The 20681-nt window shown below is 38.1% G+C and overlaps 4 protein-coding genes across 6 annotated transcripts; 2 read left to right on the top strand and 2 right to left on the bottom strand.

The window, feature by feature from the left end:
• On the bottom strand, nt 194–5161 carry LOC109709007 (protein OSB2, chloroplastic). Of its 2 annotated transcripts, none has more exons than XM_020231022.1 (10): nt 4454–5161; nt 3835–3973; nt 2866–2962; nt 1952–2043; nt 1713–1854; nt 1492–1595; nt 1209–1383; nt 1052–1123; nt 844–905; nt 194–746 (listed from the first exon to the last, which is right to left on the bottom strand). In XM_020231022.1, exons 1-10 carry the CDS (start codon nt 4936–4938, stop codon nt 594–596), a joined length of 1521 nt encoding a protein of 506 aa, XP_020086611.1. In that variant the 5' UTR covers nt 4939–5161; the 3' UTR covers nt 194–593. The 2 variants fall into 2 exon arrangements, with proteins under 2 accessions (XP_020086611.1, XP_020086613.1); XM_020231024.1 differs by having other exon boundaries at nt 1952–2040.
• Nucleotides 5930–9886, top strand: LOC109709005 (conserved oligomeric Golgi complex subunit 5). Its single transcript, XM_020231020.1, has 3 exons — nt 5930–6926; nt 7329–7802; nt 8589–9886. The coding sequence occupies exons 1-3, from the start codon at nt 6054–6056 to the stop codon at nt 9513–9515; spliced, it is 2274 nt and encodes a 757-aa protein (XP_020086609.1). The 5' UTR covers nt 5930–6053; the 3' UTR covers nt 9516–9886.
• LOC109709003 (adenosine deaminase-like protein) lies at nt 10660–15039 on the top strand. 2 transcript variants are annotated; one of them, XM_020231018.1, is made up of 11 exons: nt 10660–10830; nt 12341–12411; nt 12723–12814; nt 12891–12950; nt 13051–13278; nt 13390–13466; nt 13593–13662; nt 13884–13997; nt 14107–14173; nt 14483–14587; nt 14693–15039. In XM_020231018.1, exons 1-11 carry the CDS (start codon nt 10739–10741, stop codon nt 14836–14838), a joined length of 1122 nt encoding a protein of 373 aa, XP_020086607.1. In that variant the 5' UTR covers nt 10660–10738; the 3' UTR covers nt 14839–15039. The 2 variants fall into 2 exon arrangements, with proteins under 2 accessions (XP_020086607.1, XP_020086608.1); XM_020231019.1 differs by lacking the exon at nt 12341–12411 and having other exon boundaries at nt 10666–10830.
• On the bottom strand, nt 15464–17283 carry LOC109708404 (protein DELETION OF SUV3 SUPPRESSOR 1(I)). The gene is made up of 3 exons (XM_020230127.1): nt 17164–17283; nt 16949–17064; nt 15464–15848 (listed from the first exon to the last, which is right to left on the bottom strand). Exons 2-3 carry the CDS (start codon nt 17040–17042, stop codon nt 15718–15720), a joined length of 225 nt encoding a protein of 74 aa, XP_020085716.1. The 5' UTR covers nt 17043–17064; nt 17164–17283; the 3' UTR covers nt 15464–15717.

Genomic DNA, 20681 nt, shown 5'->3' with positions numbered 1-20681 from the left:
ATACAATGGATAATAAATTTCACATATTGTACAGATGGTGCTGATTGATTTAGCTAAAACATACTTATTTAGAGTACCAAAAATGTGCAAAAGCATATAAATTTTAATCACCAGTGGTGTACCTCACCCACAGGCGAAGGGCAGATCCAATGCGTTTCAAAGACTCAAACAAGAGGAAATCACTTTAAGCAGATATCACAAATCAAGCCCTTCCTTGCAACATATCTGAGTACTTCCCTACAATGCGCATGAAGACATCGCCAACAGGTGTCATGCAATGCAAAATAATTTCATATTGGTGATCCTAGTTCTTGTAGACAACTGAAACAAATGTACACCACATGCTCACAAGCAGGTAGTTCAGATCTACATTAATTTTCCCTACTTTTTTTTTTTTTTTTTTACAGCAAATCCTACATTGTATTAACCCACTAAGGAGAATACAACAACAACCATCGCTTGATATGGATTCAGTTAGCGATCATACTAGCACCACGAGAGGACGCATTTACATGCGGAGCTCAAATTGTGGAAAAGCAGAAGCTGCTCATGTAGCTCCAGATAGTAGGGTATAGCTTCAATGCAGAAGCTGCTTAAGAAGCACTTCCAGCAGAAGCCTTTTTACGATTCCCAGCCTTGGTATTCAATGGAGGCAACTTCGATACAATCCATTCTGGGGTAGATGGCCTAAGCCACAAAACTTCACCTGATTCTTTGTGCTTGAAATCAGGAGACTTCGGATTGAACTGCAAGCGACAAAAAGGAGACGAATCAACGAATTGATAACAGGGAGTGAGTTGATAGTTTTTTTTCCTTTTTTGTCCTCTGTCAGTTGATATTCACCTTGTTTGCTCGGTTGTCCCACCATTCTTTTGGATTCTCCACGAGATTCTTCCATAAATCCACTGCATCATAGTTGGAAGACGTTAGTTTGAGATTAAAGCACTTTAAGATTAGAATCCAAGTGTAATCAGAAGTGAAAAAAGAAATGGTTGAGAAACAAGATAAGTTCACACTAGGATCATTAAACGGAAGTATCTGCCACACGCACCATCAGTTTTTTTATCAGATACTGCATATGCTTCTTTGTGCTCCTTGCCTTTAAACTTCCTGCTAACCTTACCTGTTAAGTCAACATATAAGATGGTCGAAGTTCAAGTTGAATATTAAAAAATAAAAAAATAAATCATTAAAGGATAAAAGAATACCAATGTCATTTATTTGTGTATGAGCTTCATTAATTGTAACTTCTTGGTTACTTGTACTACAGCTCCCATAAAATACTAAGCCATCCAACTTCTTTACCACCCACTGTGGTGCTGTGTTAAGCCATAGCGGATTTTCATTATCCTTGTGCTTAAAATCAGGAAATTTTGGAATTTTCTGCATAGCAGGAAAATAAGAAAAATTTATAGGCATGGCATATTAAAATATATAGTCCTTTTTCAAGGAAAGAAAAAGAAGACAGGAAAGGATGATGATTATCTTCACCTTTCCATTTTGTTTGTCCATTCGGTTATCCCTCCATTGTTGCGGATTACTAACAAGATCGTACCATAACTTCAGAGTTGGATTCTCTGACTTCTCTGTGTTGTCTGAAATGAATATATCATACCAGTAAGTCAAGTGTATACATGATTGTCCAATCTCATTATCCAATTAGTCCATACATTATGATTAGAAATATTAACTAAAAAGCCTGAATTGCTTACCCTTGTCTACCCTCTTTGTTGTCCTATTAGGGCCAAAGGATAAGGTATCCAGTTTGGACAGAACCCAATCGGGAGTTGACTCATTTAGCCAAAGTAATTCTCCTTTAACCTTGTGTTTAAATGCAGCTGATTTGGGGAAGGTCTAGACCAATTTCCAACGGAAAGAAGAATTTTAAGCGAAACAAAAATGTAAAGGTAAGAACCATATGAAAAGAGAGGAAAACTTTGCAACTACTAACTTTGTTTGATCTGTTATCCCACCAGTTTTGAGGGTTCGCCAGAAGGTCATTCCACAAATGCAACATTGGTGAATTTTCCTCTATCTCAGCTACTGTGAACATAAATGTAGTAAGAGACCAAATAATCACAAGTAATCAGAATTACTTCATCAGTTAAGTGATAAAGCAACCAAATGGTATGAATCCTCAGTCAAATTTTGAAATGCAATTTACTTCTATGCTATGATATTAAAAAATCCGAAAGAACAAAACAGCCACAATCACCTAATCAATGGTAGCCACAAACAAGATTTTTACAGAAGATGCAATTAGAAATATTAATGGATACAATTGGTATCTGAAGTGTCACAAGAAATAGAGGATCGTAGAAAAAAGAATAGAAAGATTTTAAAAAAGGGTGACGGAAATAGTGTTTTTATTAATCAATCACTCAATTTATTTCGAGTACTCATAAACTTTTTGCCAGAATAATAAGTTCAATTAGTTGGTAATCTTTAAACATCTCGAAATTGATGATTAAAAGAAAATTATATATAGATAGCATCCTTATTCGTTATTATACAAGTAATAACAAACAAGACATCCTTTCTCACCGAAAACATCAAAATTTTCTAAATCCCAAAAGGCCCTTGTCAACATAAAGCTGATAAAACACAGTTCAAAACAAAAGCAACTCATCTGAATTGTAGTTTACATGAAAATCCCTGTAACCTGAAAGAAGTGATCAACAGACCAAATCATTCTCTTGAGATCATGATGTATACTTCAATAGAGCATTACATAGTTGACCGGATTACTCTCTCTTTCAATTGAATGAAAAGCTTTTATCATTATCATCTCCAAAAGTTAAAGATATTCCAACAAGCAAGATATGACTAACGAAATTAAAGTTGAGTCATGAAGGACAAAATTACCAGAATGATTAGGCTTCACAGCATCCTTTTTGTCTGCTACTTTGCTGTCCTTCTCTTTACATTCATTTTGCACGAAACTTACGCTATGAGCTAAAATCTACAGAAAACATAATTCAGGTGTCAGTTAATGTATATGCTTTAGTCAGTCAGCCTAATCAAAATAAAGATGCAAACAAGAGCAAACCGCCCAGCACTGTAAGAGAAGCAAGTATTACTAAGGGCATGATTGCTAATAGTGAGATGTGCATATATACATTCATTATTTCTACATATGCGTTTTTGTCTATACAGATTGACAAGCGTATAAATGAGGCACATGTTTACAATGAATATGTGCATATAAACTTTTTTTTTTTGGGTGCAAGTCCAAGTACTCAAATTCATTGTTAAACGACTCAACAGATGGTCAAATCTAATGGTGCATGATTAAATATTACCTAGAGGTTAAAAGAATCATACTATAGAGATCCTTCACCCCTGCAACAACCCATACAGAAAAGATAAATGCAACATGTATGTACTATGTAGGCATGTACGTGTAGATATACAAGAGGTCACCCGTCCTGAGAAATTATTAGGCACAACTAGCAATATGTTTGCCTGACCTAAAAATGCCAGGCCAATTAAGTATAATAGAATAAAGTAAAAGAAGCCACTTGAATCTCCGGAGGCAATATAGACTCCAAGTTTTGAACTCAGCAGATATCGCATGCCATGCAGCAAGTCAGCAGCTGAATATACTTATACAACAGTCCTAAGCAATTCCCATGTCTGATAAAATAAATAATTAATAAATGGTGAAAGTTGTCAAGTTGGAGAACAAAAAGGCTCATCCTTTTGCTCCCAAAATCAATTGAATGAGGGATAAAAATCCTCATATCCTATGCATGCCATATTGGTATTTCTTCTCCCCCGACAAAGAGGTAATGGGAAAAATGATGTCAATTATTCTAACACAAGATATCACACCTGAATGTTGGCTTGAGAACCTTTATCTTGGAATGGTGGTGCATCTCCACTTAGCTCTCCCTCTATATGCACGAGGTCATTTTCCTTCAGATGGCAAGCAGCTATTTGTGCCAAATCATCTTGAAATATAACAGGAATCCTGAAAAGGAATAAGAACTACATGGTTGAGATCATCTCAATGCGAAAGAGAAAAATGTGTTAAAGTTGGCTATTCTTTCATAAAAATTTCAGAAGAATTCCAAACAAATAATTACGATCTTTTTGTGAAACAGATTCCAGATATGTTAAGACGCAATGAAGATAATCAAAGATACAGAAGTATCAACTATTTCAACAAGGAAAAGAGCACTGAAACAGATAGAAGAGCCATCATACAATAAATCGAGGACGTAATTTCTTCCAACAATATGAATGCAACAAAATGAATTAAAGAAAGGTGATAGCGCGGCAATCAAGATTGACCCAGATTACATCAGCATATCTTGGCAACAATCTGGTGTACTTGCTACAAGAAACGTTATGCGCTTCTCTATAATAACAATCTAGCTCTAATTCTAGTACAAATGTTCCCATCAATTTCTACATATATTTGACAATAAAGATAAGTTCGCGTCCATACCAGAAATGTAGGAAGCCATTCGTGTTCTTGCAGACGAGAACAGACACGGCGGTGAACTGGCCATCGGGGAGCCTCTGGAGCTGGACGGGGACGCCGATGGTTCCAACGAACTGCACACAGTTGGCGACCTTGGCTTGGAAGGGGATCGTGCTGGGCCGCGGCAGCTCCCAGGGCCCCTTCTCCCTCTGAACCTGGGGTTTCCACCCGGAGCTCGTAAGCCCTAGAGAAGAGTCCTTCTCCGGCTCCGGCGCGGGCGCCGGCTCCAGCTCCGGCTCCGGCTCCGGCTTCGGCTTAGGCTTCCGATTGTAGGAGGGGCGCTTTGTTGGGGAAGCGGCGGCAGCGGCGGCGGCGGAGGAGAGGGCGGAGTAGTGGGGAGGGACGATGGGGATGCGGCGGAGTAAGAGCCATTTGTGGGATTGGGGAGAGGAGGAGGAGGAGGAGGAGGAGGAGGAAAGGAGACGAAGGAAGGCGCGAGAGAGATTCATGGAGGAGGAGAGGAGGAAGAGAGTAAAAACCCTAGAAGGAATGCTCGAGAGGAGGAAGCGAAGAGGCGAGCGCCATAAAAAGCCCTAAATTCTAGGGTTTTAGAGCGACAGAAGGGGCGTCGAGGGTTTTAGCAAGAATGGCGCGGGAAACGAAGCTTCAGTGCGTCGCACCTGAGAGAAACTCTTTCAACACGATTTTTGGCCCCGGCTCGGTGGCTACTTCACTGTTTGTAACACCCGATTTGGCATCCTAAATAAATTCGATGAAATAACAAATCATAATTTCTTATTATTTTTCAATATTAAAAATTATGATGATGTGATTAAATTTTAAATTATTAAAAATAATTTTATTAAATTAAATAGATAATTTGAGGTCGAGTACGTTATAATTTGTATTTCCCAAGTATATGTAATTTTTTTTTCTAATCTATTTCTTTCTCTCTAACTTCTTTCATGATCACATGGAAATAAAATAAATAAACAGATAATAAAATGCAAATCAGAATCCTATTCATTCCTAATCTAAAAATACAATTTCTAGTTACTAGCTTAAAACATAATTAAAATTTATTTAGCTTTTGTACCAAACAGAAAGTAAATAGTACTCTTAGTTATACCAACAAATACAAATAATATTTTTGAAATACATGTTTGCAATTCTTAATATTTTGTCGGAAAAAGCAATATATATAATTTCTAAAAATAATATAATAGAGTATATATATCACTTTTTATTGCATCATGTGAGATAATAGAAAAGTATAACTAATATATATATATATATATATATATATATATATATATATATATATATATGATGCAATTTTTCACCTTAAAAAAAATTAAAACTCAAATATAAATATAAGTTAAATATTTAATATTAAAAAAACAGAATTTGATCTGAAATGATATATTTTTTTTATGCCAAAGTATCTCGTAACAAATTAGCATGTAATAATAATAAAAATAATAATAATACTTAATTGATAATTAATAAAAGCCCGAAGAGCTCCAGAAGCGAAAAGGGAAGGAGGAAGTCTTCGAATCGAAGAAGGGTCGGGGCAGTGCAGTGCAGGGAGCGACGAGATCTGCCTGCCAGTCACCAAGCAGCCATGGCGTCGCCCCGGATCCTGCCGTCTTCCTCCCCTCTGAAGAAGCTCCCGACCTTCAGAGACGGGGGCGGGGGCGGGAGCGGGGAGCCTGCCACCAGCGCGGCGCCGAGTTCGTCTCCGCTGGACTCGTTCGCGTCGGACCCGGTGTTCTCGGCGTTCCTGTCCCCGGAGTTCGACTCGTCGCGGTTCTCGTCGCAGGCGCTGTCGTCCGGGTCGGCGGCGTCGCGCGCGGAGTCCCTGCACGAGGCCATCCGGGTGCTGCAGCGGCACCTGCGGTCGGAGGTGCTGTCCCCCCGCCTGCTCCGCCTCTCCGCCCGCCTCCGCCTCCGCGACTCCGACGCCCGCCTCGACCTCGCCCGCGCCGCCGAGATCCACCGCGAGATCCGCCAGATCTACGACGAGCGCGGCCTCGCCGGCATCTCCGCCGTCGAGGACGAGATGCGCTGGCTCGCCGACGCCGAGGCCGCCCTCCGCGCCGACGCCGCCGCCGCCGTCGAGCGCGGCATGGACGCCTCCAACCAGAACGACGTCTGGGGCGGCCTCCAGGTCTTCTACAACCTCGGCGAGCTCCGCCCCGCCGTCGACGCCCTCGTCGCCAAGTACAGGGCCGCCGGGGCCAAGAGCGTCGCCGCCGCCCTCGACATGAAGGCCATCTCCGCCTCCTCCGGGTTCGGCGGGCCCGGCGGGGTGCAGCGGAGCGGCACGCCGCAGATCGGAGCGGGGAAGAGGGCCGCGGAGGCGCTGTGGGAGCGGATGAAGCAGTGCGCGGACGAGCTGCATCGGGTCGTGACGGCGGTGTGGCAATTGCAAACCGTGCTTACCAAGAAGAAGGTGCCCTTTACGCAGGTCTTGTTCCTCCAGGAAGTGTGGCAGGTGAAGCTACTTCTGATCTTTCCTCCTCACCGATCCCTGCATTCTCATCAAAAAAATGGTGGCTGTATATATCTAGAATTATTCTGCAATGCTCGGAATAAATATGATCGATTTGAGTAGTCGCTTGTTCTTACGTTTCCGAGATATCTTCTTACGACGGTTGAGATCTGGCAAAATTGATTTGTTCGACTTATAAAATACACAATAACCATGGTGTCGATTGAATCCTAATAGCAAATCATGACTATGTGTTGCTATGACGTAGAAAAATGGCTTTTTCATAATCATCTGTTTATGTTGTATTATCGAAATATTTGTTATTATTATCCATACTACGATTATGCTTTTTTTTTTATTACTATTGTTGTTTTCTTGGAATTACGGATGCTTTTTATTGTACAGGAGGGGGAGCCTCTATTGACAGAGCGAGTATGGGAAGCTCTTGTGAAAGCTTTTGCAAGCCAGATGAAGTCCGCTTGCACTGCTTCAAGCTTCGTCAAGGAAATATTTACTATTGGGTACCCAAGGCTGTTCTCGATGGTAGAGAACCTGCTAGAAAGAATTTCACGAGATACTGATGTGAAGGGTGTTCTTCCAGCTCTCAATCAAGAAGGAAAAGATCAAATGATGGCTGCCATTGAGACTTTCCAGACGGCCTTTTTAGCTCTCTGCCTAAGCCGCCTCTCCGACTATGTTAATAGTATATTTCCAGTATCCAGCCGTGGAAGCATACCCTCGAAGGACCAGATCTCGAGAATCATATCACGCATCCAAGAAGAGATCGAAGTTGTTAGGACCCATGGACACCTGTTACTTCTTGTTTTGCGTGAGATTAAAAAGGTTTTGCTCCTGCTGGCTGAGAGAGCTGAATACCAGGTATCTGCTAGAAGCAATTTATATTTTGCAACAATAACTTGCCACTCCTATCATAAGTTGTTTGTTGATATATTTGTAGTTTGAGTTGTATGGTGCTGACTTATAATATGGCTTGTCCTAACATTTTTAGCTTTCTGGAAAATGTTCCTTTCAATGTAGCAAACTTATCATTGTTTTAGTACGTACCTCTTATGTGTATACTTGGACAACTGGTAGCTTCGTGATTCTTCTCTATCTTTTATCTTTGTTTTGGTTAAATAGCGTGACTCTGCTTGAATGGCAGCGTAGCGTCTGTGACTGTTATTGTTAGATGTGATTCAAACGTGCTTGTATGTTAACGTTTTGAAGGACCTTCATTTGAGGTATATAGTCTCAATTTAATTTAGTTCTACAATTCTACATTCTGTCATATGACATCTTCTAGGTTTGGGAGACCATCACAGGTTTCTCTATTATGTTATATCCAGTCAGATTATTTTTTCTCCTGAATCTGATTCGGTAAAGGATTTTGCTGCTGTAAAATTTGTTGGAGGTTACATGTTTTGGCTCTTTTAATTTACTGTGGTTCTGAAATTCCTACGAAACTCATTAAGGGTTTGGATTTTCTATATGTTGCTGTATCTTATTACTATATTGCAATTCCGATTCATTCTACCGACTAATCTACATACTTCCTAGCATAAATACTCCTATATGTCTCGACACAAATAATAATCTCTTCCATTTGATTTTTTGACTGCTTACGGTTTACATTAGTCATCTGATGCCGCTACATAATGACTACAGATATCCACCGGCCCTGAAGCCCGCCAAGTAACAGGCCCGGCAACTGTGGCCCAACTCAAGAACTTCACTCTCTGCCAACACCTCCAAGAGCTCCACGCTCGCATCTCGACCATCGCCTCAAGCCTCCCCCCTGCTGCATCCGACGCTCTCTCCCAACCACTCGCTGCCATCTACAGCGTCGCCTGTGAACCTGTCACCTCCCTCTTCCAGTCCATGCTCGACCGCCTCGAATCATGCATCCTCCAAATCCACGACTACGACTTTGATGGGGCCCATGACAACAACAATAATGCATCCCCTTACATGGAGGAGCTTCAGAAATCCGCACTCCACTTCCGCTCCGAGTTCCTCTCAAAGCTGCTTCCTCCTCCTTCCTCATCCTCTGTTGTTCGGTCTGAGTCCCTGTGCACTCAACTTGCCCGCAGAATGGCTTCACGGGTTCTCATATTCTTCATAAGGCACGCTGCCCTCATACGGCCTCTTTCAGAATCAGGCAAGTTGCGGATGGCAAGGGACATGGCTGAGCTCGAGCTTGCCGTGGGCCAGAACCTCTTCCCAGTGGAGCAGCTCGGTCCCCCCTACAGGGCCCTCCGTGCATTCCGGCCCCTCATCTTCTTGGAGACGTCTCAGATCGGAGGATCACCACTCCTTCAAGATTTGCCGCCAAGTGTAATACTCCACCACCTCTACTCTCGCGGGCCTGATGAGTTGCAGTCCCCCTTGCAGAGGAACAAGCTCACACCACTTCAGTACTCATTGTGGCTTGATTCGCAAGGGGAGGATCAGGTGTGGAAAGGAATAAAGGCGACGCTAGATGACTATGAGATGAAAGTTAGGGCTCGAGGAGATAAGGAGTTCACTCCGGTATATCCTCTCATGCTTCAGATTGGATCGTCGTTGGTCCAGACTACTGCTTCTCAGCACTGATCCAGTTGCTTGTTTTATATGATAAATACCCGCCGTTTTTTCTTGTTATTCTTTTTTTTTTTTTCTTTTTTTGGCCATAAAATTGACCATGCGAGTTGATTGTTTACATGAATGAGATACTACAGAGATGCCTTTTCACCTACACGAGCGCTTGCAGGGTCCCATGGTTTTGTTTATCATGTATGTTTCGTATAGATCAAATTCTTCTGGAGAGTTCTTTAGCAGTATAGTTCTCCAGATTATATTGAAGGACGTGATGCATCAAACCTTTTTAGTTATCCATTGTACTAGAAGAACTTAGCATTTTTATCTTCAGCTTTAAGGGCATGTAACATCATAAATTCTTTTATGTCTCTTATTTTTTTCTGAAAGTGAGAGTAAATATATGTAGCTGCAGCACTTTGCACATGAGACCCCTGGTTTAAGGTGGCTAGGTAAACATGAATTTCCTTATTGGAGGATTATGCCCAGCATCTTTTCTATTTGTTTTGGGGCGACCCAGAGTGTTTAAGTTTTATTTTTTTTTTCCCCCTTTATTAAGTATGAATATTAAATAAACTGATTTTGTCACTGGGGCAGTGGTGGGGCTTCTCTTGCACAGTCACAATATGAGTCAACATTGATCATAAACTGGGGATTTCTAAGAATAAATAGCTGATGAGTTCAGAAATGGAAGCATGCATAGATGGGTAAAAATGGATTCCAAAATAAAGCAGAGAATAAGATCAAACTGGAGCACCAATAAGCTCCATTTTGTACTATAGAAAGATAAATGAGCTTTCTCGGATCATGTGAAGAAATAAGTTGTTGAATACCACAGATGGGAACATAGCCTAGTGGTTGGTATCACCTGCTCTCTCTTATTAGAGAGGTTATGGGTTTAATTCCTAACACCTTACATTGGTAATAGCTTTAAAAAAAAGAGTTACATGATAGTATGATACCATGTGCTTAGACCCAAAAATATTGTTAAATTTTGCTTCCACAGACGGGTGTCCGGTCAAAAGAAATAAAAGTAGTGGGGTCTTATTCCAAAGTGGTCCATGGGCCATAGCTGAGGTCCCAGGGAAGGGTATTTCAGTAATTTCACCTACGTTACTTGTCTATATAAGATCCCGACCTTTCTCAGAGTCCCAACTCCCAACTACTACTCCCAGAAGAAAATTAGGCGCGCCGCGAGAGATAAAAGAGAGAGAGAGAGAGAGAGAGAGAGAGAGAGAGAGATGGATTTGGGGATGAGGGAGTGGTGCCATGCGATTCCCAAAATTGAGCTCCACGCACACCTAAATGGCTCCATTAGGGATTCCACTCTACTGTGAGCTCCCCCTCCTCTCTAATTTCCTCTCTAATTTTGTTGTCATCACCTTAATTTCTCACTAATCTGAGTTGTATCTCAGGACCCAATTCACCTTCTTAGGAATTCATGCAGACCCGTTTGTTTTCTTTTTGATTCTAGGCACTGATTTCACACAGAATTGTAGCTTGATGATCCATTGCGAAGAGTATTTATGAATCGCAAACTCTGTTTTTACGGCTTATTTTTCTATGTAGGAATCATCAGTTTCTTGTGCTCAATCTATAAATCCTCTGAAATGTATGGGGTTTTGTTGGTTATAGCCTAATTCTAAGAAAAAGTGGCTTTTTTAAGGAGTAGATAGACATAATTGTTGAAAAGAATGGGTTTAGTAGCCATTCTATGTTACTAGGGTTTCTCATGATAATTCAGAGATAGAAACACTATAAGCACCTGATTGGACTGTAAATTTGCTAATGTATCTTTGTTTTTTTAAATTTTGGGTGCGTTGTAATTAAAGAAGTTGGAGAGGGAGAATATATATAAATTAAAGAAAAAAAATATGTAACATATGCTAGTACGAGGCTTGATAATTCTACTCTTAATTAACTTAGTGCGCTCGTATTGAAAATCCCTACATTTTATATCATCTGAGTTATTTATATGGAAAGCAAAAAAATCACCTCTGGATATACTAATATGTAGTATATGATGCTTCACTAGATAATGAGATTCATCTTAATTTGGATACTCAATGTTTACAAATAGAACTTCAACTAATTTTGGCTTTTCTAGATTGCTAATCAAGTGAACGCCAGGTATTGACTGTTAAATTTGGAACCCACTTGATTGCGGTAGTAAAAAGAAAAACATACAAAATTCGTGATTTTTTGGTTTCTCAGCACTCAGTGGTTTATATTGCATTTCAACTGCATGAATCTTTACTATAGGCACTCTAAGATGCATAGGAATATTGATTATTAAGGCGCAATACTTTCAAAAGTGTCCTATGTCGGTTATATCTCAATATGTTCTTATAGGTACGAGTATTCAAGGTCTTTTTCTTCAAATATATGCTTCTTTATAGTGCTCTAACTAGAACTGGAAACTGCTTTTCTACATTGCATATTAAGTTATTGTCTATTTCACCCTCTTTCTCCTTATTAGTTAGCCAAATTTCCTTACGTGCTAATTTAAAAAGAAGTAGATTTTTTTTTTGGAAGTGTGGATCTTGAAGTTGTCAATTATTCGGCGAAATGTATTATATTAGCTAGATGTAGAAATTTAATGCTGTCCAACAACTTAGTCCAGCTCATTTTGTACCACTAAAGGTTAAGGTGGTTAAAATAATTTCTGTACTGCGTGCCTCATGCATGGTGCTTCTTTTCGTTCATTCATACCCTGAATTTAGTGCTACTATAAACTGAGTAGAAATCTTTGATGCATATTGAATAAGATATATGCTTCTGTTGTTAGAGTACCAACTTGTACCTGACCCTTTTCCCCTGTTATCTTTCTTCCTCTTTTTTAGAGAACTCGCAAAAGGGCTGGGTGAAAAGGGGGTCATCGTTTTTGAAGACGTAAAACATGTAATCATGAAAAGTGAGTAAGAGAAAACATAATTCTTTTGGTCAACTTGTATTTAAGCATTTTACTCTCTATTGTATTGCTTAGGTCTTAAATTATATTATCTGCAAGTACTGTCAGTCAACGGGTGCGAGTGTCATCACTAATAGAAAACAAAACAAGTTAGCAATTTTCACGTCGTGCTTATAAGTTTGATAAATTGTTACTTATCAATCAGAATAAGTAACTTTCAGATAGATAAAGAGTTGACTATTTTGTTAATTTTATGAAAAAAAACCGAATCTAAGTTGACAATTTATCCATTCTTTTGTATCTTTTCGATGCAGATGGTAGATCATTGCCAGAGTGCTTCCAGCTTTTTGATTTGTATCACATACTTACAACTGACCATGAAACAGTAACAAGAATCACTAAAGAAGTATGTCCACTGCGCTTTTTCTTGGGAATTCAAAATATAGTAATAAGTCTTTTGACTCATTGTATTGTGAGAAAAGGTTGTTGAAGATTTTGCAGCTGAAAATGTCGTCTATTTAGAGCTAAGAACAACTCCGAAGGTATTCTTGATGTGTGTTATTCAACTTTTTTTATGAACTATATGAAACAAAATGGACTATGTGTGTGCATTTCAATATTGCGGGTTTTGTAATCTTGCAGAAAAATGAAGCTAAAGGGATGACCAAGCGCTCCTACATGAAAGCAGTAATTGATGGTCTAAGATCTGTTGATACTGTCGATGTTGCTTTCATCAACTCGAGCAGGGAGAACTGTCTCGAATCTGCAGTTTCAAGCAGTACACATGGCAAGATAGAGAGAAAACGAATTTTTATCCGTCTCCTTCTAAGTATTGACCGTCGTGAGACTACTGAAGCAGCAATGGAGACGGTATGTATGGGGCCTCAGTCAGCTCCTCTCTCTCTTCGATGTTTCAGTTTTTTGTCATAAATTCTTTACCTAGTCACCTTTTGCACTGCTTTGAATTCATAAAATTTGCAGATTGACTTGGCAAGAGAGATGAAGGATTTTGGGGTGGTTGGTATCGATCTTTCTGGCAATCCTGTTATTGGGCAGTGGTAAAATTTTATAGTTTCTTTTTTTTTCTTTTGAGTACAGATATGTGATGGCTATTCGATTTGAATAGAATATTTAAACATATGTATATTATTGTAATCTCTTCTTTTGTATACATTGTTTTGTAGGGAGACCTTCCTCCCGGCTCTAAAGCATGCCAAGGATTTAGGACTCCCTATTACCATCCACTGTGGAGAGGTCTCTGAACAAAGATTTATTTTATATATATATATATATATATATATATATATATATATATGTATATAATTATCCTTGCCCTATTACTGTCCACTGCAGAGAGGTCTCTCGATAAAGATCTATTATGGATATGTAATTAGCCTTCCTAATACAATGGATAAGAATCCAAAGTAAGACTTTGTAACCAATTTGCTTTTCTTTTGAATATTTGGTGTTTGTAGGTACCTAACAGGAAAGAGATCCAAGCAATGCTGGACTTCTTTCCTCAAAGAATGGGCCATGTTTGCTGCCTTGAAGACGAAGAATGGAGAAGGCTCAAGTCACTAAAGATTCCGGTGATTATATTTCATTCTTGTTCAATGCTCTCTTTTTCATTTTCCTGGATTGCCGTCAGATGAATTTCAATCATTTTTTTTCCCGTGGTCTGATTTACAATTCTTGTAGGTTGAGATATGTTTGACATCTAATGTCCGAACTGAGAGAGTTCCTTCTGTGGAATTTCATCATTTTGGTTCGTTTTCCATGTCCCCTTCACAAAAAAGAAAAGAAAAAGAAAACCCAACAACAATAGTTTCTTTTCGTCTCTTTTGCAACTTCAGGGCCTCTATCTGTTTTCGCAAATTTGTGCCAGATCCTTTTAAATCCCTCTACTACTCGTTCGGTGCCCATATCATGTGATCAGAACTAGAATAATGGGCAGTTTTGTCTGAGAAGCAAAAATCTGGTGCAAAGTTGTGAAAACAGAAACAGAGAGGTTAAAAAGTGGGTAAAAGCACGTAGTCAAAGTTAATATGTTTTTGCTAGTATACTGTATATGCAGTTGATCTGTACAAGGCACAGCACCCACTGGTCCTGTGCACCGACGATCCGGGTCTGTTCTCTACAAGCCTGTCGAATGAGTACTACCTTGTTGCCGTGACATTTGGTAAAAGACATTGTTTTAACTCTTTGCAATTATTTATAACTGGCGAAAGACATTATATTTTAACTAGTTGTGATTCCTATTTATAATTCGTTTTGTGCACCCAAGGGCTCAACAAGGGTGACATGCTTCAGCTAGCTCGGAAGGCGATTGAGCATGTTTTTGCTGATAATGGAGTGAAGCAGTATCTAACAGAGATATTTGAGGATGCTCAGAGAAGACTAGGACTACAGAATATGCATCACATACCCTGAAGAATTAGAAGCAGGCCATTAGTACATAGCTAATATTAATATCTGCACATTCTAATAATTCCTATTCAAAAAGGCCTTGCATTCTTGTTCTGATTCAATCTCATTGTGAGACATTATTGTAAGAAAAGTATTGTAAGAAAAGTAATATACGGTATTCGGGTTAACGCGATGACAAGTATTTTGCCTTTGAAGATTTGGTTAATACGAGTCCATTGATACTCATTGAGTGATAAGCCACAAACAATTACTGCAGGGAGGTATCAGAAAACGAAAACGAAAAAAATGTGAAATTCTGGTCACTTTCCAAGTTTTAACTTTTTTTTCGCTTTTCTTTTCTTTTTTTCCCGCAGGCATTTGTGTATGTGTTCTTCCAGTGTTCTATTCTATTAAAATAAACAGAAAATATAAAGGACTTCATAACTTGTAAATCCAACAATGGAGAAACCTACCACTACCCGTCCTACCAAAGAAACGCGAAAAATTTTAAGTCCACCTCTTTCAGTTGTTACTCGCCTTATCAATTATTAACCTGATAATGTAGACATGTTAATGCCTCCGAGGTTCAAAAGTTTAAATACGCACTCCATGACATTGTGTGGGTTGCAAGAACAAACCACAATAAATCTCACCTCAAATGGACATACATAACAAATTAAACATTTTAAAACGATCCACATGTAGCTACCACAATATCATAACAATGTATACTGTCACATAAGGTACCAGCCAAATCAAAGCACTAATCCCATACAAAGTACTTGGAAATATTTTGAAAGACTCTTCAAATGTTCTTTGGAGATGAGAAACAAAAAAACAGTAACAGCAGGATAGTTGGTATTAGTTCCTTCTTGCATAGCTTAGATGCTGCTCCACGCAACTTTAACTCTTCTCGGAATTGCTCTCCAACTCTTTCCTAAGCTGGAGAGAGAAATCGTCATTAACATCATCATCATCCCAATCATCCTCCCACTGCTGTGTAGTTTCTTTACCTTCTTCCTTTTCATCCCACTCTACAAAGTAAACAGCAAAACAATTCAATAGCATAACTAAAATTATCCTCAGAAGCAAGTTGGAAAGAAAAAAAAATAAAGGAGAAACAAAACTAAAGCAGCAGCTCAGTTTTTTATACAGCCAACAATACTCCTCACCACTGTGTGCCTGCCATTGTCAGACAGATCAAGCGCTTCAAGATATGCTGATACCTCAACCGTTCAAGAACAACTAAGATATGAGGGTGAATGCAGTAAAAACAATATTTACCTTATCTTTTCGTTCATAACAAAAAAAAAAAAAAAAAGTCCTGTACACAGGTTTTTTGTACTGATATAAACAGAAAGAAGTGAACAAACCCCCCCCATATTGTTGTTGTCTAGGGTACAAGTTGATGGTAGGTCATCCATGGGTCAAATTTGTGACATAGGCCAAAACAATTGTATTTACTTTCAAACAAAACCCAAGAAACCACACGCATGCCCAAACATAACCTTGATTAAATCTGACCCAAGAACCCCCACTCAACTAAATATTTGATACAGCTAAATAAAAATTCAGATATAAACAAGCCAAAACTAAATTGGCCACTAATTTAATCGATTATTAGTTAAGCAATTTACTCTGAATCACAATTTACTAACGATAACTAACGAGAACTCGATCGTGCTCAAAACTTGGAATATCAAATCTCTTGCAATCCAACTAAAGCTTCTACTATCAGAACTTTGATTGCAGTAATTTATTTCAATTAGAATATGCCCTAAAATGCCGTAAAAAGAGTAATACCAAAGATTTAATAACAAAAAGAGGCCTATATTTAGCAATACCATGTGATGCGTCGGACTCTCAAACGCAATGGCACTTCTTGTTCACCACCCTTGGGCAAGGGCAGGGTTAGGGTATTCACATCAATAAGCAACTAAATTACTAATATTGCTCTCCCGTTATTGTGCAGCAATTCGTTGCATGAAATATTATAACTTTTAATTTACGCAAGCCCTAAGTTTGAATCAAACAAACCCTAATCGAATATTGATAAATTTAACCAAAAAAAAAAAAAAACCAAGTCGATAATCTAGCAATTGCGATGTAAAAAAAAAAAGAAAAAAAGTTTCACCTTGGTCGATCTCAAACTCTTCAAACTCGTCGTCGTCCTCGAAAAGGTCGATCTTCGCGTCCTCGGACGCCGCGGGCTTCGTCTCCGTCGCCATTGGAGGAGTGGAGAGACGAATCCTGCAATCAACAACAGTAGAAATTGGGGGAAAAGGCTCAAATTAGAAGCAAAACTCTAGCAATATCGATCTCTTAAAAAACCCTAACCCTAACTCTAACCTTTGAAGAAACCCTAGCTCCGAGTCGGTGGCTTTTCCTACAAACGCTATATGGGACCGTATAGCTTCTTCGATGAGGTGTTGATGGTGAGCGAGATATTCGGGTGCGGGTCGGGTATATAACGAATACACCGTAACCGAACCATAATGAGTTGTAAATTATTTGGTAAACTTCAATTTGCCCACACTGTACTTTAGTTTCATTTTCATTTTGCTAACATATAGTTTAAAAAATTACACTTAACACACTTTATGATTATATTTCTATCTTTTACTAAAAGAAATTTAAGATCAAATAGAATAATAAATTAACTTTATTTAATAATTATATAATAATTAAGCATAATCATTTTGAACTATACGAGAAGAGAAAAAATAAAAAATAAATCAAACAACAGGGGTGCAAATTAAAGTTTATTGTGAATTATTTTATTTTTAGTTAGTTAACCACCACATTCCATGGTCCGTATTGGGCCGCGCCAACTCGGCCCATGATCTAGCACAGCCCGGCCCGTACAGTGGAGTGGACGGTGGTGCACCATGCCCCTTTTTTTTTTTTCTTTTTTTTTCTTTTTTTTTCAATCGTCAAACTCATTTATATGCTTTATTTGGATGGAGAGAACAAGAAGATAAAAGAAAAGGAATATGTATAATATAATAATTATCTCTCATGTCGTTTAGACTAAGGAAATAAAAAATGAGAACATAGTTCGTCATTTCTCTCCATTTCTTTCTCTTTTTTTCTTCTCAAGTTTCAATCCAAATGAGGGAAAAAATATTCTTTTTCTTTTTCTTTTTCTTTTTCTTTTGTTTTCTCTCCTTTTTGCTCCCTCCAAACCGCGTGTTACAATTTTCTATGTACGCTCGAAGTGAAACAGTTAAATATTTTTCTAACAATAGTTGTGTATTACCGATCGTCCTTAGAGTAAATGGCAAAAGACTTTGTGGTTGGTATCCGAGACCTAAATTCGAATCCTAATTCATTCCAGCTAAATTTATTTTTAAATAAAATAAACGAAACAGATAGCATGCTACCTATATCTCTCTCTCTCTCTCAAAAAAAAATAAAAAAAAAAACAGTAGTTACGTGTTAGGTGAAAATTTTCTTCTGAGAATAATAACGTACATGATTTAAAATTTGTACAACATGAGAAGGGAGTTGTGCTTCGTATATATTAACCACCACCTCCCTGTCCGATTCCTATGACTCGCTCATTTCATTTGGAGATGGCATGTTAGTGGGAACTTGTGATTGGCAATTGCCCACAACTTTCTAATTTTGGGGGAGTCAAGTACTGCATGACTTGTTTTCTTTGAAAACTAAAGGCACCTCTTCGCTGTCAAGATTTTTATTGTGGATTTCTTTTAGAAATAGAATACTCACAGTTGGTCGTTTCACTACGGACTGTTTGGTTATATGCAGTTGTAATTGTAATGTAGTTATAACTACATACAAATACAAATTCGGTATTTGGCTTAGTGTATTTAACTCCAACTCTTGTAGTAAGAACTGCGGGAAGAGATCCAACTGTAGCAGTTGAAAAGAATAACTTTAAACAAAAAATATACTTACCTCCTTAATTATTTTTTAAATAAAAAATATTTTTCTTTTTTTTTGTATAGGAGACAATCACACGATCATATATATGAAATGATAAAATTCTAAAAATTATTTTTCAATTATATGTAACCAAACAAACTATTTATAGCTGCAGCGCTTTCTACTACATCCAACCAAACATGATGCATGTGAGTACAATTACTATATTTTCAATTGCATATATCTTCAACTACACTGTATTTGCCCCTAAGTTTGAATGGTAAGGCCCATCGCTATGCATGGTCCTTCTCTGCCCTCCTATTGTTTTTCTCTATTGTATCTCCTGCTCAAATTGGATGTATCCTTATATAATCAAAAAAAAAAAAAAAAAAAAAAAAAAAAAAAACAACAAGACATAGAAAGGGACAAGTAGCAAAGACCAATAACAATAAGCAAAAGCAAAAGACCAAAAAAAAAAAACAAAGGAGACCATGCATGTTCCTGCTTACTTGATGATTCCACACCACAAACACCAAACAACTCCCTACAAAAGAGAGAGAGATCTAGAGAGAGAGAGTAACAGAGGGGTTAATTTCATATGTAGTTTCTCTAAAATGATAACATAGGAAACATCCAAAAGTAGTCAATTTCATTTACTTTGCTGCGAAAGAATGTGTCTCTATTTTCATAGAAATTAACTCTCCTGACAAATAATTTTGAAAATTTTTTAATTAAAAAATATGTTACATCTTTCTAAAGTAGTATATTGGCATGATATATATAATATTAAAATACATTTTCTAGCTAAAAATTTATTCTGCAATCTCATCCAGTCCATGCTTGCTTCAAATTTTCTGTAACAAAGCAAAGTGCCTACAATATTTTATTCGAATAATAATAATAATAATAATAATAATAAACACCAAAGCAAAAAATCCCCTACTTTTTTACAGCTCTAAAGGGTACCAAAATTGTGGACCAAAATTATTCTGTGGACAAAAATAATAATTTAATAATAAATGAGCTATGGGTCTAACAACTTAAGTTGGGTGCACCAAAGGGAGAGACAACAATAATCGAGTGAACAAATTTGGACCCGATCGTACGAGTCATATTCCTCACAGCTGTTGCATCGAGCAAGAGTCAAAAATTCTCCGCGTTACTGGAAAATTCCAGAGTCCATCTTACCCACACATCATTGTCTAATAAATGTCTTATAAGCCATAAAAATGACGTTACCTATTCGGATCAGGGTCGGATCGGGGTCGGATCGGATACTGTTCATACGGTTAAAAAAAATTAGGTAGAAATTGAATCCTAGCTCAAGTAGGGTTTATTCTGAAAGAACCATGCATTAAGCGCTTTGTTATTTGTGTTAGAAATGGTCGATCTAAGTAGGGTTTATTAACACGGAGATTTATTGCGCTAGAAATGCTACAAAACCAAACACAACAAGTCCCTTTTTTTTTAAAAAAAAAAAAATTGCTATTGTAGAATATGAAGCACAACAAGTGGGGCACATTCATGCTTGGACATAAAGTTAGTTTCCATATTCAAAAAATGTGAAACACCCAAATTTGATAAAGTCTCATGAGATAAGAAGATCACCATGGCACGTCTTCGCCGTAATCACACCTTCGCATGTAAAACACGAAAATGTACTCTTCGCGCATTAAGAGTCAACTTTTCCAAATATTTTTTGTTCTTAAAAAACCTATTTCCCAAGTCTCTATTGTGTCTAGTATATAAATATATTTATATATACTCGTGGTACATTATCCGATAATATACACACAAGATCAAAGTGGTGCATCCTTAGCTTTTAATTACATTGTATTAACACTCAAATATTTATTCACAAAATTTAAGTGCACAGAGAATGTCCACAACCACCGAAAAGAATAAAACTCTTTAAATTAAACTACTGTTTTATCTACAATGTAGTTGGGATCAGACCCTCTTTCAATGATCTCATCTGG

The sequence above is a fragment of the Ananas comosus genome, linkage group 4 (genome assembly GCF_001540865.1).
Source record: "Ananas comosus cultivar F153 linkage group 4, ASM154086v1, whole genome shotgun sequence".
Taxonomy (NCBI): domain Eukaryota; kingdom Viridiplantae; phylum Streptophyta; class Magnoliopsida; order Poales; family Bromeliaceae; genus Ananas; species Ananas comosus.
This window is presented reverse-complemented; position numbering and strand designations above follow the sequence as displayed.